This window comes from Taeniopygia guttata, chromosome 4A (genome assembly GCF_048771995.1).
Source record: "Taeniopygia guttata chromosome 4A, bTaeGut7.mat, whole genome shotgun sequence".
Taxonomy (NCBI): domain Eukaryota; kingdom Metazoa; phylum Chordata; class Aves; order Passeriformes; family Estrildidae; genus Taeniopygia; species Taeniopygia guttata.
The window spans coordinates 8,283,099-8,300,629 of NC_133029.1; the positions used below are offsets into that span (position 1 = coordinate 8,283,099).

The 17,531-nt window shown below is 39.8% G+C and overlaps 1 protein-coding gene across 7 annotated transcripts in view; it reads right to left on the minus strand.

The window, feature by feature from the left end:
- IL1RAPL2 (interleukin 1 receptor accessory protein like 2) overlaps positions 1–17,531 on the minus strand; it is a 340,252-nt gene that overhangs the window by 130,203 nt on the left and 192,518 nt on the right. For all 7 annotated transcript variants that reach the window (XM_030272569.4, XM_072929109.1, XM_030272570.4 and 4 more), the window contains one exon: positions 16,789–16,942. In XM_030272569.4, the coding sequence (XP_030128429.4) occupies positions 16,789–16,942 (154 nt within the window). The remainder of the gene's footprint in view (positions 1–16,788; positions 16,943–17,531) is intronic.

Here is a 17,531-nt window from a genome sequence, read left to right on the forward strand (position 1 = left end):
ATTTCTCTTCTCCCCAAATCTTGAGATTGCCCTTAAGCATTGTGCTTAAATCTTCTCCACTTCCAGCAGGATAAACCACTTGCTTATGTTTTGCTGAATGCAGCAGACAATTGGTCAAGGGATGGGGAATAAGTTGATGCTTTACCTTGGTCCCACAGAAATCAATTAAAGCCCATGACATTCTTGAGTAAGGAACTTCAGAGTCAGAGTTGAAGCTGGAAGGCTCAAGCAGATCTAAAGCATTTGTCTACACAAGCAGAGAATGAGGAGCTCTGAGTAAGCTCACATGTGTGGTATCATTTTAACAATACACAGCCAGATGGGGGTGCATGTCTGTTCTGGGTATAAATGCATTCCTACATCTACTTTTAATTTAGTGTCTTCACATCTTTCTGCAGAGAAGATTATCCAAAACCTCAGTGAACAGAGTTTTTTGTAGTTAAGAAACAACTGTTTCATCCCTACTCTTTGTTATCTTTTGAATTAACTGCTTAACATACAATTTTTATTTTTCATTTTTCTGCTAAATTCTCCAGGAGCATTTATTTTTAAATGGTTGAGGATTTCACAATAGACTTCAATTTCAAAACTCAAAACTTGATTTGAATTTAGCCCTGGATGAAGGCCTTTGCTGTGATATGCTTGCAAAATTATAACTACAAAATGAAGTAGCAAAGTCATTTGAGACTTGGTTACTGCATGATAATTTCCACAGCTGGAACTGCATATGTTTCTCTTTAGCTGGGGACAAAGAATAGCTTGAAAAGCTTGCTCTCCATGGCAAAAGGAATTTAATGCCCACCAAAAATGCACTCTTTTCCATGAAAATGGAAGGTTTTTCTTGCCAGCTCACCTCACCTCTTACTTTTCTAACCTTGTAGCCTATGCATCTGAACAGCTCTTCTCCAGCACTGGCACTGCCACAGACCAAATACTCACCTGCCCTCTGGTGGAACCCTCCTGAGGGCAGCACAGGTTCCTCTGGCTAACACCTACACACCCAGACTGCTCATTTCAGGTGTTTGCCCCTCCCGTGGCACAGACGGGGTCACACACTGGCACATCCATCTGACTGCTACAGGTCAAAGGGACTGTCCTAGATGAAACCAGATTTACACGTTTGCTTTTGCATCCTGGATTTTCTCCTGATGTTGGCTGTCTGGAGCACAGTCACATTCACCTCAGGAAGTTGGCAAATACCCTAATTTCAGTTTCATGCTGCAATTAATTTCTTGTAAGCCCTGTACTGTTTCCTCACCCAGTTACTTCCCTATCACTTACACATTTTGCCACTCTGAGTTTTTTTTTTTGGCACACATGAGCCTTGTTACAGTAGTCACAGCTGTACCTACACGTATGCTACAAGGTTGCCCCTTTCATGCCAAGTCAGTGACTTAAAAATCTTTCCCTTTCAGGCTGAAATTTCCCAAGCAAGAGCAAAGACCAGAGCTAATTTTGCTGTTGCTGTTGCCATTTTTGTTGCAAGGAAAATATCTGTTTAGATGGTCTTTTTCTCTTTTGAAGGTCAGAAACGCAAAACCAAAGCCGCCAGGACAAGGGAACTGTGCAGGCCAGCCCAGCAGACTGTGCTGCAAGGATCCATCACCATGAAAGTGTGGTGGCATCTATCCTGTCCATCTGACAGAGATGGAACAGAGCTACATTCCTCCACTGCTTTATATCACATGTGCACCCTGCCTCCAGGAGTGATGTACAGCACCCAGGACAGCAACCCCACCACAGCAGCACCACATTTGTTACACTGACAAATGAGTTTCATACATGAAATTGCAGCTTTGGTGAGACTCCATCTCCCCTCATCCTTGCTATGGCTAAAAGGAAAATAGCATTTAATACTCCAAAATTTCTCCTGCTATGAAAGGCTTTATGATAAACCCCTTAAATAATGATTTTCAATATTTATTGGTGAACCAGGGCTTCAGATGAGAGGAGAACAACTGCTCTTGTTGTAACTTGTATTATCTTGCAATGCTCTCTCCGGTGGCAAGGTCCTTGGCACACATGAAAAGTGCAGGCTGAATCTAAATCAACAGGAGCAACTTCTTAAACCCACCTGCATAATAACCAACTGAGAATTAAAGATAAAGGTCAGTATAAAGCAGCACTGTCTCCTTCATTTGCTGATTTGAGCTGGTTGATGCTCTGGATTCTTTTAGGCACCTGTTTTAGTCATCTCCTCCCATAACTCCACCAGGTCTTTGGGCTGATTTGCACTATTGGTGCTGGGTCACAGATTGCACCCATTCTTTGGAGACTCTTTTTTCCTCCATGATGATGCAGCACAGCCTGGTTATAAGTTCTCAGCCAGACATTCAAGCATGCATTAGAATGACAGAGAACCTCAAAGATGGAAACAATCTCTGGATTTAACTTTCCTTTGTTCTGGGTTAACAGGCATGGCTATGTCATGGATTTGGGAATTTAAACTGCCACTTTCCATACTTGTAGCTGTTTCTTGCATCAGCCTCTGGGATTTGACTACCTCTTATATTTAGTAAACACAAGAACAACAGAAAGATTTCCTCTAATTTAGGCATCTTTACTTGAAGATAAAGATCTGCAGTTTCACTTCCTATTTTTATTTTCATAATGTAAACCCAGCAAGCTGTTACTCACTAAGCATGCCACCAACAGGGAAAGCGGAGAAATGCAAATATCTGTGAATTAAGGCAGAATCAAAGCAGTAAAAGCATGCTAAGCCAAAATCAATCCTGTTTAACAGATAGAAACATGCCGTGAGGTATCCAAATATAATTGATAATATTCTTGAAATGTAGTATTTTTACCAAAATGTGCACTTATCTATTTTCCTTCATTACCCAGAAAATTCAAACAAAACAGCCTATAATGTTCAGATGAAAACATATGCATTGCACAGTAACTTCTTTTTTAACCTAGACTTTATTATCAATTTTTTTAAATGTCACGTTTTAGCAGTACTTTTCTATCCCACAGCTCAGCTCTTTTCACCCTGGATACTTCAAAAGAAATCCTAACACGAGAGGTTGATCTTTTTGCAGTGTTAGGGAAAAAAAAAAAAAAAAATCACTCTTTGTCATACTGAAAACATGAGAATGATTTGGAATCAAAGGAAGAGGATTGCATCAAAGGTCCAGAGAGAAGATGAATAGCTTCAGGAAGGAAATGGGCATTTTAAATGCAGGTTAACATTGAGAATGAATGTAAATATCTAGCCTGGCTGTGCAGAGAGATGGAGGATTTGGGGAAAAGGAGAACAGGGAGAGATACAATATACACAGGAGGGTATCTAGCAGATGCTGCAGACTGGGACCTGAGTGTTTTCTTCCAAGTTTGGTTTTTTTTTTTTTTTTTTTGGATTTTGACTGTCTGTCACAGTAAACAGCCCCAATTATATTCAGGTGGATTGACACATACAGAACACAAGGCTAGGGAGAAGAATATTTCAATAAGCAGCTAAGTTACTGTAGGCATGAGGACATCAAGTTTTAGTCTCAATTCCTCCTGCTTCTGACATTTTGAAATGTCAAACTCCTGTCCACATTGCTGCCTTGTTTCCCACCTCATCTACAACTGAGCAAGGGAAAGTTACCTGTTCACTGTATAAAAAGGACCACAGGATCACTACTGATTTGCAAACGAGAAATATGTAACCGCAATGTCAGTGTAATGGTGCAACTGTATGTCAGGAACTGCAGTGTGGTCAATTTTATGTTCTCATTTGAAAGACAAACATTTTCAAACACTGCAGTCCTGGGGAAAATCAGTGAGGGCTCCACGCTGGATGGGGTCTGCCTGCAGCACCTCCATCCATGGCTGCATTGTGGAGTCAGGCACCACAGGGAGCCACACTTGAGTACCAGGGCAAGTGACAAGTTCCTGTCACCTTCAGCTGACACCCCATGTCAGCAGCTGTGTCAGTGAGAAACACCCAAACTTAACAACAAAGCTCTTCTCTCGCACCAAAGGAAAGCTGGTGAACAACACAATATTTAAACTCTGCAAAGTCCTTATTAAATGTGACAGCAACAGCTGTAGCAGCTTGAGCACTGACAGAATGAGGGAAAGAATTAAAGCCCTTTTGAGGGTTAGAAAAAGAAAGCAAGTACCATTTTAAATATTAAAATGAGGCCTGGGTTGAACAGGGAATATAGATCTAGTGGCAGATAGCCAGAGACTTTGGAGGTGCCCAGAGCTGTTTCTCTGACCCTCCCACAACTTAATGGAAAGGAACCAACTTTCTTTCCAGTCCATATCTTCTACATTAAACTAATATATATAATTCACTCTCCTTATCTCCAGAGTATGATGTGTCCCATTAACCTCTCCCCCACATGATGAGCTCCAGCTGAAATAAATCTCAGTATTTGCTTATGAAATGCACAATTCTCATTGCAATGCCAGAACACTGAATAGTGGGGAATAGAATTATTCATTTTTGGAAAGTGGAAAAAAAGACACTAAAAATAAAACCCAAAAAAACCCACAAATGGAATGATTCAACACATACATTATAGGTATGCTCAGTTTTCACAACTCTGCTTTTCTGTAATGAAGGAAATGATAACTTTCCTTGAGAGAATTGTTGGAAGTATTTCTGTGCTTTAGCATACTGCTTCAGTCATGAGGCCATGATCCACAGGAACTTGAACAGTCCTGTATAGGAAGCCACTAACATGGAAGAGAAATTTCTCATGGATAAGTTTGTTTAAGACAAACAGTCCCAGGTGAAATAACTTCAGTATATGAGTAAACAATGAAACATTTCTTTGTGTGAGATGTATGAAACATGTTAAAGGTGAGAACTTAACAGGCTTTGCCACTGCTAGGAGGTGTAGGAACCACAGTTCTAACCCCTGAGGACTCCACATTTCTAGACTGACATCTTCATCATCTTCTCTTCCCACCAGCAGTCTGTGATCACAGTATTTCCTCTGAGTGCTGCACTGCCCAAAGCTTTAGGGCAGCTTCTTTGTCAAGTGATAGAAAAAGTCTTTTAGCTAGAAAAGCAGTGAATTCTCTCCCTCCGGAGAACAACACAGAAAAGCTGCAGTTTTTCCCAGAATGGAACTCTTACTATGAAGGGAAAAAAGAATTTCTTAAGGGGGTAAATGCTAACATTCATCTCTGAAAAAACTCATGTTTTTTTCTGAAAAGTCACAATTTCTTCATCAGCCTGATACTCTGGTTAGATCTTCAACCAGTTTCAAACAGATTTTTATACCAGAAAACCAAGTAACAAAGGGCTTCCTCTCTCTTCCTCCAACCCTTCTCACTGTATTTCTGAGATCCATCCCTCTCACACTGGCATTCACACCATGCTGAAGGACCCACTGTGTACACCTCTTATTTCATTTACAAATTAAGTAGCCTGTACTTCTCCAACATGTGCATACCCCGAGAGAAGCACAAATGGTGCCTCTAAATCAGATTGTTTTACTGCACAGTGCTGTGTACCAATATTTAGATAATACTCTCCTTAGAAACATCTGCCTAAGTACAGCTGCTACGGCCACTTAGAGGTTACAGAGCTGTCATAGCCCTGGCAGGGTCTTGTTCCAGGTGCATTTCATCTTGCACTAAGGAAGAAAAAGCAGCATGGTAGTGTATTCCAGAGAAGCTATAAGGGCATACACAGCTTATGGCAAATTGGTTCCTTCCCTGCCAGAAACGATAACCTTTCCTGGCCCAGGATGGGTGGCTCGACTCTCCACAACTGGATTGCTGATGTGATTTGCACTGCATAAAGATGAAAAACCATCTGGTGCTTGGATACAGCTTCCTTCAATACAACCAAAGCCCTTTTATAATCTCAATTCATTATGAAATTATCTCAGACCAGTCCCTGGCAGACAGGTACCCACACAGGAGAACCAGCTCCGGCCAAGATAAGATAAAATCATAGACCGCACAGAGCACACTGCCCTTTCTGAGGAGAAATAGGCCTTTATGGTCATTGCTGGGCTATGCCAGAAAAAAAACAGAGGATAAGAACCCAAAGCTGCCTTAGAAATTTATGACTATATTGTTTATTAATTTTACTGCTTAATCATTTTTGTTTGCAATTTGCACTTTATATTTCCTGCACTTTCTCAGAGTACTTCAGCCTACAGGGCTTGTCATAAAAAAAAAACCTTGGAGAGCTTTTCATTTCAAGCCGAAGAAAAAGATGAAAAGTTAAACCACTTACTGTTGCATTCCCATTGGCTGCAAATTGATTTTATTTACTGAAACATGCTTGCATTGCAAAAACCACTCAACACACACAGTAAATAAGTCAGTATATGTAAGTCTAATGTAACAGAGTAGTTACCCAGCCCTTTGAAATAGACTGGAGTAATAAACACCTAAATACAAATTCAGTTGAATGCTTATTTTTCTCTTGCTTAGAAAAGGTCAATCAATGCTATCAAAGACAAAAAACAGCTTGGTTGGTGCTGATGAAAATTAAGAACATATTTTCCATGCTGCTCCATGATATCAAAGACAAACAAGGTACTTAACACACCCAGCATATTCTTGTATGTCCTTTTGACTTAAAAATTGCAAGGCACAGAGCAAACATCGGTACGTTATTAGCTCCAATCTTCTGGTGAACTTCATAAGAGCAACATCAGAGCCTGGAGCAATACTACACTGTCAGATCTCATAAGCTAAACAGGGTCAGGCCAAACAGGCACTTGAATAAGGCACCTTTGAGGATCACATCACTGCAGTAAGAAATAATCCTGACAATTCAGTAGTGAGCACTATTCCTTCCACAGCAGAACTTTTCATCTCAGATGTGCAGCTACAAGTGCCAGGCAGCACAAACCAGTTTTGAAAGGCTTCAAAATTGTGTTGTGAAAATATTATCCTTATCTCCAGCTCAAGTCATAGCAGAGCTTTTCACCTATTAAAATTTCTCCAGCCATTTCAAAGGAACAAGACAGTCATTGCTTCTGGTTCTCAAGCTTTTCTTATGAGACAAAATATTAGGCAGGATTTGCAGTTTCTCTGGGTGGGAAAGCTGCATTTTCAGTGGACAAGGCAATCTGCTCACTCATGTGTATCTATTTTACCATTAGCAAAATGGTTTCAGGGGCAGTGTTATTTTGTGCCTTTGCATCTATCTGCCTATCTATTATTAATAAAGAGGAAAGAGCATCCAGCCTACACTTTCATGATGAAGGAAACCGCCTCTAACACAGAAAATGAAAACATACAAGTTTCTTTCAGTGTGTGTGCTTTACCTCACTGTTGTGGGCAAAACCTCCACAATCCTATCATTTATACTAAGTCACCTCCACTATTGAAAGCACAATACACTTAGAGAATGTGGCTCAGCAGCCCCTGGAATGAACAGCAGTTTTTAAAGCGGGAGCTCATATCTGTCTGACATTTACAGTCTATAGTCAGTGATTCAGCGAGCTACAGTTGCTGTGCACAAAGACAGATCATTGGAGAAATGAGCAACCCATAACATGTGTGGAAGCCTTGGCTGTCCACATCAATAAATTAGACAATACCAAATAATCAATGCTACAAACTGCAAACTGCTGATTTAAGGTGGAAGGAAAAAACCATGATGTTCAAGAACATGACAGAGAACTAGGGGGCAACATAGGTCAATAAAAACTAATGCTATTTGCCATTCTAATTACTTTGCATGTTCATGAGCCGGGAAGGCAGGCTGTGGAGCTGTAAGTAAAGTGCCAAGAGTACTGACACTATATATAATTCATAGACTGCAGCATATTGCTACATTCCTCACTGCCCTTAGAACTTGCAATTTCTCCAGGAGATATGGAGGCAATACTTAATGTTTATCTTCCAAACTCATTTTTCATGAGCCCTGTATTAACAGGTCACTCTAGTGAATGGAAAAGTCATCAATCTGGGTCACTTGAGGGACTGCAAATGAAGGAGCTTTTATCCTTGTGGATCTATTTTGTTGTCATTTCAACAGTGACACAGTTCACACAGCAACCACGAATGAGCACAGGCATCCCTCAGACACTGTCCAGATCCTCAGCTTACAGCCTCTGATGAGGTGCTCCTGAAACCAGAAGAGTTGGTCTAATTTATCAGGACCTTGCTGGATGTCAGGTGAAAAAGAGATTTTAAAAGACAGAACAAGACTGGCACTTCCAGGTGAATGGGCACCCTCATTGTACTCATACCATGCTCTGAACTGAATTTTCCTGTTGACTCTTTGCAGACAGAAGTTGCTGCAGATTTATAACAGGGTTTTTGCATGGTTGAACAAGAAATACTCTGAAAAAGGCAGAGAAATTGCTCCATTTTCCAAATGGGGTCAAAAGCAAATGGACACATTTCTCTTGTTGGACCATACTGGGCTTTGCCTAAGGTAGTTGGAAAAATTAGTCACTACAGAAATCAGTGGCAATTAAGTCTGCTTTCACCACAGAAACATGCTTAGCTATCTACAGGAGTTAATAAGATGCCAGACATGTAACAAACTAGAATTGAAATTAAAGTTTTAAGATAAATACTTTACTGTATTACAGAAAGCTAATATTTACAAAACAAAGACCTTGGTAAAAATTAATACAAATCACATAAAACATATCAAAAGAAAACTCTAATTGTTGGCACTTCCTATATGTAGCTTTAAATAGATAGTTATTTTGGCAATGGTTTGAGAACCCAGCTGTGAAATTAATTTCCTGGTCTTTAAGCACTGTACTTGTCAGCACTTAACCCATTTCTGCCTTGCTGTCTCTCACAGAAAGGAAGGTTTCCTTTAGAAAATAAAAATACTAGAAGATACAATGCATCATTTATAAGAAAGTGCAGCAGAGGAAATGCTAAGAAGAGTATCTCCTACCACAGATCTTTTAAAGCTTGGGACTCTCAGTAAAAACTTAATTTGGGCAGGCTTTTTGCTGGCCCTTGCATTTAATGAAAAAGTGATTCCCTGACTGTGTCAAGATATTGCAAAGAGATGAAGTCTTGCTATGAAAAGCTGTAATTTATATGAGCAAGTAAATGTCACTTGAGATATGATGTGTCAATATTAGAAGTGAAGGGGAAGGATTTTCTGTTCCCAAACAATCTGCAGTATCCCTCTCAGAAGTAACAAACTTATGCAGATTTAACTTGTTCATTTTAAGATTTCATTTCCAAATTAACAAGAATCTAATTTTCACAGGTGTTAGAACTCCAGTCACAAGCAAGCTCCTTTTCTCTTTGTCCACAGTTTTGTAAATATCTTCCTCTGAACAATTGGTTTCTTCAGATTATTTTAATTTATTCTCTTTTGGACTCAAATATTGGTAAAAGTTCTGTTATGAAAAAAATGTTTTCCCAGAGGAAGGAAGGCCTTTCTGCATCTACCACTATAAAAGCAGTTCATTAGTCAATGGAATGTACTAACACTAGGAAGTAAAAACTAAACCAAAAATCTTACCAGTTTTGATCCCCCTTCACCGCTTACGTTACATTTGAGGAAAATCTGAAAATGCACATCTTATTTTGAGTTCAGCAGCCCAGGCTGGTTAATCATTGTATCTTTCTTTGTGACACTATTTGGGTAGTGATACCTAAAGCCACCATGGCACACAGGCAGATGCCAGGGGAGCCACAGCGTGAGCCCCCTTCTCCCAGGCCAAGATGTGAGATCCAACCTCATATCAGCCAAGGAAATGGGGTGCAAACATCCATCACCCCCTTGCTCCAGGAGCTTTCTGCACTGGGATTTGCTGTCTGTATTACAAAGTATGGGAGGGAGTTCCGACTTACAGATAAAACTGCCTGTTGAGAACAAAAATGAGTTCTAAAGTAGAAAATGCTGATATTCCAGCGTTCCCTGCCTGTACTCCAGCACCATCCCATGAAGTTACAGGGAGCAGGGGTTGGGCTTTCAGCTGGAAACAGCACATTTCCTGCCAAAGGGGAGCTCTGGTTGGAACACTTGCCTGGGATACAACAGGGGACGGGCATCCCGGGCCATGTGTCAGAAGTGACGGGGACTGCCAAGCACTGGGAGTGAGCTGAACATTATTCACAGCAGGCAAAAAAAGGCCAAAGCTGCCAAGCCAGGAAGGAATAAAAAACATGTCTCTACAGCTGCTGACAGCTTCAATATCACTTTAGAATTCTGGTGAACACTAAACAGGGGAAAATTTTTTTTTTGGACATGTGGAGCTAAATAAATAGAGCTCTCAAGAAGGAGCATCTGCTTCCAGGAAAAGGGAGACAGCTCCAAGTACAGCAAACACTTCCCATGCCCTCCAGCACTGGTGATGCAAGGGAGTGAGGAGGAGCAAACCCTGAAGACCAGACCAGCTACTGCCATCCGCACGTCACCATGTTTTACCTTGGAGTGCTTTTCAGGCTGTTTCATCAGGAAAATTCACAGGCTGCTTTAGGCTTTCCTTGAAACGTTTTCTGCTTTATTTGAGACAACAGACTCTCTGACCCATGCTTGAAAATACAAACAAATAAGGGAGAGGGGAGCTAACAGCTCTCATCAGAGCTGCTGGCCAAAATCAACAATAAAACACAACTGCAGTTCAAGCAACTCCCAGATCCCAGGGATTAGGTGAGATATTGAGTGCTGACAGGATCCAGAGCTTGCATTTGGGGAAAATTTTGGTATTTCACAAGAAATTTCCTGCAAAAATTCACTAAAAAAAAATTTAACAGAAACATTCAAAACACCTCATTTCAGAAACGCTGAAAAATTTCAGTTATATACCTTAGTAGCTATATGTGTTATTAAAATAGTACAGCCACAAGTCAAAATAAAATATATTAGCTTGCAATAAAGAAGTAATTTGACATAACAAAATCAGAAATATGAAGTGCAGCAATATAACCTTTACTGTTAAAATTACATAAATCAAAATAAATGTTATTTTCACACAGCACTCTAATTTATGTTACTGCCTTATTTGATGATAAAATGGAACTAAAAATAGCTATTTCATCCCATCTCCAAAGAAAAGACCCTGGAGCTCACAAAATAAAGCAACAATGGGAGAATGGGAGCATGTCCAGCCTCCATCAGGATCTGGAGAGGCTCTGCCTTCTCTGCAGAGTGCAGTGCCAGGCAGAGAGGTCAGAGTTAGTTTGGATACCCAAAGTCATGCAAAAATGTTAACTGGCTCTGCTGGAAGCTCCCTCACAGCTAACTGAGGAACCCCTGCACACCAGAGCTCAGGCATGGCCAAACACAGGACCTGTCCCGGCACGGAACTGCTGGGGATGTTCGGTTCAGCTTCTGCTCCCCAGCCACTTGCGTTTTTAACCTGAGTCTTATGCTGGCCCTGATTTTACTTACATTTACAAATCATATTCAGAGCTCAGTGACCTTTCAGAGCTAAACTGGATTTTTGGATAAGTAACTACTCAAGCAACACTGAACTATTTCATAAATTCATTGCACATTACTAAACTGTTTATGCCAAAGCACAACGCCGTTGGGAGGCAATAACAACTACATGTTTTCAGATTTTTAAGTAAACAACAATTCTTATATTTGATGCCATTAAAGTAAATCCCTTATAATAGTCTCAATTCCAAAGGACTTGGAAGGACTTCCATGTTTCAGCTCAGTTTAAATAAGCTTTTAATTTATCTTAAATACTTTTTGCTATGGTTGTTCTGGAAAGTGTCAGCAGCCAAAAATGTTGTCAGTCAACATATCTTTTGTATGACTCTGGTGACAATACTTTATCCACCATAAACTGATAAGGCCTAGAGTGCACTGACAGATTACTGCAGGTATAAATTTGATTTTGATCAGCACCCAGTAAATGCTGCCAATGTGTCACTAGCCTCGACTACTAATAATGTAAAACAGCATATCCAGTTCACAGAGGATTAAAAATGGGCAGAAAAGCAACCACTACCAAATGTTGGACATACTTTTAGCTCATATCCTCACTTCTTTTGTGGTAACTTCTCTCTCTATGGCATTAGAACTGCTGGAAGATCCAACTAATTGTTTGCCTTCTAAATCCAATTCATCCCCTTGGTTTAACAATAGCAAATGACCATCTATTAGTTTTGCTAATAAAGGGGTTCCAAACCCACAAACAAAATCTAGCAACAGCAGCAGGTGTAATTTGAAAAGTGAGAGATGTAATGAGACTTGAAAGAATTTAATTGAAAAACTATGATCAAAGAGTGAATTCGGGCAGAATCATTCAACTCAAGTAGCCATGTGGAATAATTTGTCATTTGCGATGGTCAAAACAGATATTGCTGCATAAATGATTTTTAGGAACAGCCAGGCATTTTAGCAGCCTGTGAAGAATACGCCAGAGTGGAGGATGAAGGAAACTTAGAGGACAGAGCTCCTGGACAGAGTGGTCCAGTAACTCCTGCATGTCACTCCAATCCATCGCCAGCAGTTTATGAAGTTGGTCAGATGGCCATCTTCTGCTGCCATGCTGGAAAATAATTCACCAGTACAAGCTCACAAATCACCTCTTTCCACAGGCAGCAGGAAGAGCAAGGCAACTTCTCCCACTAGCACAGCTGTCCCTGAAGAAACACATCCCTGCAAAAGCCTCATCTGCCAGGGGCACCTGGGCACGCCCCGAGAGCAGGTCTTGCTCTCTTCTCAGAGGCATCGCCCTCTCCCACAGCTCCAAGTTATGTCTCCTTCATCTTCTTCTTGGCCTGTGCCCTTCCAGACCACTGTTCCAAAGCAAAAAGAGTGCTGAAGGAGCAGATAAACACAGCAGGTGTTTTTCACAATGGCACCTTTTCACCCTCAAAGCTATTGAAACATTGCTGCGCATCAAGATGGAGTAAAATTGTTGGTGGGGCTGGGGAAAACAGGAAGATGCATAAATTGCCTTTCAAAACCAATGTTACATTCTATGTTTTTTTTTTTTTTCTTTTAATCTGAATAGTATATCTCTTCTTTAATAAATGTTGGCATTTACAATACTAATTAAAATGCTTTTGGTTGTTGATATTCCTGAATAAATGTAATTTTAATAAATTCTAATAATGTAGATTAACTGTAGCTTTATATTAGTGTACTCAGTTTTTTTCTAAATGGGTGCAGTCTAATTTATTATCTAATTAAAAACTGAGTTTCTGTTACATTTTTACACTTTAGAACCCTAGATCACAGTTTCTAATCTCACTTGTTTGTCGCTCTAAAGCTACAAAGAAGCAAAGTGAAATGGTATCAATATTTTTTTTTTAACATAGACTGAAGGGTTACGTGTTATTTGCTAAGAGATAACACTGTTGTCATGTTTCTTCATCAAAAAAGGCTGACAAGACTTGTTTCACATCTGTCTGCATAATATAACAAACCCATGAAGAACTAGTGATGAAAAAGCTGCTTTGTTGACAATCTAATATTGTTAAATGCACCCAAACACCAAGATTTAGGCATTGCTCATTAGTGCTCTATTGTAGCTCAGGATTTTTTCCCTATAAATACTTTGTGTCAAAATATTTTTCAAATATATTCTAGGCTGCAAGCCTTTTCCTTAGAACCCCAAAGAGCTACAGCCTCTGAAGCCTTTTATCAACTGAATTCCACCCAGCTGTTCATGACCCAACCACAGCCAGATGATGACACTGCCATCTCTATGTCCAGCTGCCCCTTCCTGCAAATGCCATCTGACCTGCTTGCTTTCTGCTCTGCTGACCTACCAATACCACTCAGGTCCCTCTGTGTGTCTTCCCCTGGCCAGGCATCACACACTGATAGCTTTCAGTTTCCGTCTAAGACTGTTGAGATTTCTTTCTTACAAATTATTTCATAGTTGCTCATATAATGACATAGCCACAGAAGAAAGGGAGGAGGAACTCCCCTCGTACCTCTAACAGGCACGTTGTGATCTTCCAGTTGGGTCTGCAGAGGCAGAAGGCAAGAGAGGATCCAAGGAAAGCACAGTGTCCTTGCAGCTCCCTGCCACAGCACAGAGAGAACTGTGCCGATGCTTTGGCACTTATGGCAACACCTCCTAATAGCTCTAATGACATCACTGGACTTTGCTGGATAACTAAATAAGAGCGAGTTGTGTCCCCAGTTGAGAGCTTCTACTTGAAATAAATCCTTAGGCAACACTGATGTAAATACCAAACAGGCAGACGTCTTTCACTCGGCCCACAGGTGCCCTCTTGTCTGCTGTTAATTTGGATCAGGCTGGGCTTGTGGGATCACATCTTCAGCAGAACTGCTGCATTTGTCTCGGATCTCATTAACTATTCAGGTTAGTTTTACCAACAGCAAGTTAAAATGGTGCATCTGGCTCCTGCACCTTGAAATTTTCCTAAAGCTTTTGATGTAATTTCTGTTATGACAGCCCTGCATTTATTCTGATTTCAAGTTTCAATGTTTAGATGCCCGTTCTGCATTTAGCTATGAACAGCAAATATTTCATATTGCTACTTACATAACTACCAGAATCTTCACAAAGGATTAAAAACCTCATGTACCATATTTGATGTGACTTCAAAGAAGAAAAGATCCTTGTCTTACAGTCAAGAGATAAATAACTTCATCCACCTAACTGGTGTACTTTGTACTGTGTACTTCAGCAAATGCCTGAAAGACTACAGGGAATCTAAGCCAGCTTCCCCTCTCCCCATGGCAGTTCAGCTCTCCTTGCTCAAGGGAGACATGCAGTTACCCATTTCACTTCCAGAATAACTCCTCAATAACAATTTCAGGTTACCATGGCTGCTAGCAGTGCCCAACAGAGTCTTTCTGTTCAAAATCTTTATGTTAGAGGAACTCAGACACTTGCCAATAAATGCCAATTTAGACATAGTAATAAGTACTAGTAGTAGAAACAGCATCACAAAGCTTCTTCAGAAGAAAACAGCAGGCAAGATCCTTTCCTCCACATCTGTGCTTCAGGCTAGCAGAGACAATTCTACCCCAGCCTTCAGCAGTATTTGCTAACAGTCATTTTAAAGACCAGCAGGCTGAGAAGTCAGAGCTCTGGTTCCCCCTCTAGCTTCTCCTGGTACAATATTTTGATGAGAACTCATTTTCAGACAGATGGAAAATGATCCCAGTGCAACACCAATTCCATTACAAGAAAGACCAGGACATGCTGGGATGAGTCTGTGAAGGACCCCAACATTTATTCAGCCAAGTCCCTGAGGACGTCATGTACCTGTTCCCAGCCTGTGGTCTGACCTCAGGACCCCCCACCTGGCTTGGACAGCCACACAATGCAAGTAATCCTTTGCTGTTTGTTGTAAAGTTTTCTTTGTCTTCTCCCCCACAAAGATCTACACTTACACAGATGTAAAATTCACCAACTGAAACAAAAAAAAAAAACCAGGAGAAACAAACTGGCTCATTCAAGCTGCCATTTGTAGCTCCTATCCACATTTTTAGGTTTTCATTTACATAAACTTACTAGCCTCATTCAGATATCTAGAGAGATTCAACCAACAAACACATAGCATCAGATGTGTCTCCCAAATATAGGTGTTAACAAATATACGTGCTTTTATAAACTAAACAAAATTTAATGCAACATGAATTCACACCAAATAAAAAGAGGAAAAATCTTCTGCTTCTCAAGTATTTTGCAAAAAGGAGAACACTTACATATTTTATACTTACATTTCCAATAATTCAGATAATAAACTTTTGAATAAGAGAAATAACCGTAATAAATACTATATTTAGTTTAGGATAAATTCCTTAAATTGTAAAGTATAAATACACCACAGTGTTTAAATAATGAAGAGAACACATGACTACTATCAAGGTCATAATGAGAGGGAGAGCATAGAATGTCCATTGTCAGGAATTTAGTTAAATCCATCTCATTTTCACTTTGTCAAACTTAGTTCACATTCTGATTGAAGACAAACATGCCACTCAGGGTAGCAACTGCCCCCAAAGTAGGTATTATATCTTCATGCATTATACCTTCATTCATATCTCAGGTCTAGGATCAGGTGGGTCAAATCAGTACTTTAGAGCTCTGTCCATGGCCAAAAATGGACAATAAAAAGTTACATGACATAGGGCACACAGGGAAAAGAACTGACTGAAAATGAGGAATAATTATAAGAATAAAAAAATCAGATTCCACTCAAAATAAAGGGAAGACTTTTTTTTTCAGGAACATATTAGAAACATCATATGGAATAATTCAGTTTTATATGAGAAAGAGGAATTCTACCAGTCACTACTCTGAGTAGGGCCCCATTTGAATCAAAATGTGGGGAAAATACTTAACCATTTGTTTATATGGTTTTGTGTAAAAGGCTGAAGAAAACCTTAACTGTTTTCCACAGACACAGAAGGCAAAATAGTAATTATATATGTCATACTGTACAATGAGATGAAAAGGGAGCAGGAATATATCAGCAGACAATACTTATTTTAGCTGTTCATTTTTTGATACTGGGTAAAAATAGACAGAAAAATACTGTTGTCTGGTAAATACAATATGGAGTCAGAACCATAGAGTGTATGACCTCCTGACAAGCAGGTTACCTTGTTTTGACAGTCCAATATTGCTAATTTCATTCTTGGAATAGGTTGTGCCATACTCTTCACTAAATACAATCCCTAGACTACAAAAGTTGATCATCAAAAATTAAAGGAAAGCTTGAAAATATGGAGTGTTTCCAGGTTTTGTACAAATCAAAAGGTAGAAGTACTCTTCTGTGGAACTTTAAAAGATCTTGATATAAACTTCCCTGAGTCTGGGACTGCTCAGCTTTGCTTTGGACTTACTTCTGTCAAACAGATTCACTGATATGTGAATACAGTTTTTTCTTATTATTTCAAAGCATTATTTTTTTTCCTATTGGCAAAGAAAAAAAGATTCTTACCAGTAACCTTCAATTCAACTGTCCTTCTTATAAGCTTGCCTTCAAACTTTAGTTCACAGGTATAATTTCCTCCATCTTCTTCCTGGACCTCTTGAATTAAGAGAGTATTTCCCTTCTGAATTACAACACTTCTCCACATTTTTGGCTCACATTCCTGCAGAAAAAAAAATCCAGTGAAAAAATTACTGAGCTTGTACAACATAAAACAATATTGCCTGATCAGATTTTCAGTATTATACATAAGGAAAAAACCACCTAGATATATTTTGCATTAAAATTCAAATGTAATTTCAGAAAGCAGAGAGATCTGAAACTGGAATTAATTTGAAGACTGAAAGTAAACAGAAATGTTTTTAACTGTACTACTATACTACTGCATCACATGGGCTGTGTTTAATACATGGTGCCCTCAAGCAATGGTTAAGTGTCTTCTTTTTCTTCATAACAACCGCCAAGACCTCTCCTTTAGGATGGACCATTAAAATACATCTCTGTTTGAAGGGAGTAAGGGCAACATCTGTTAAGAGTTGGCCTGAAGGCAAATTTTATACATAGTCCCAGGCCAGAACCATTTACCAATAGAAGAAAACAGGAAGAACAGCAGTTTTTTGAGAGAATTCAGCAGTCTGGTTTCCTTACAGCCTTATTTCTCATCACTGGCTTCTCCAGCAGCTGATGAGCTTTGATTCAGTCTTTTCCCACCAGCAGGCACTTTCAACATCACTCCCCCATGCACCCTGTGA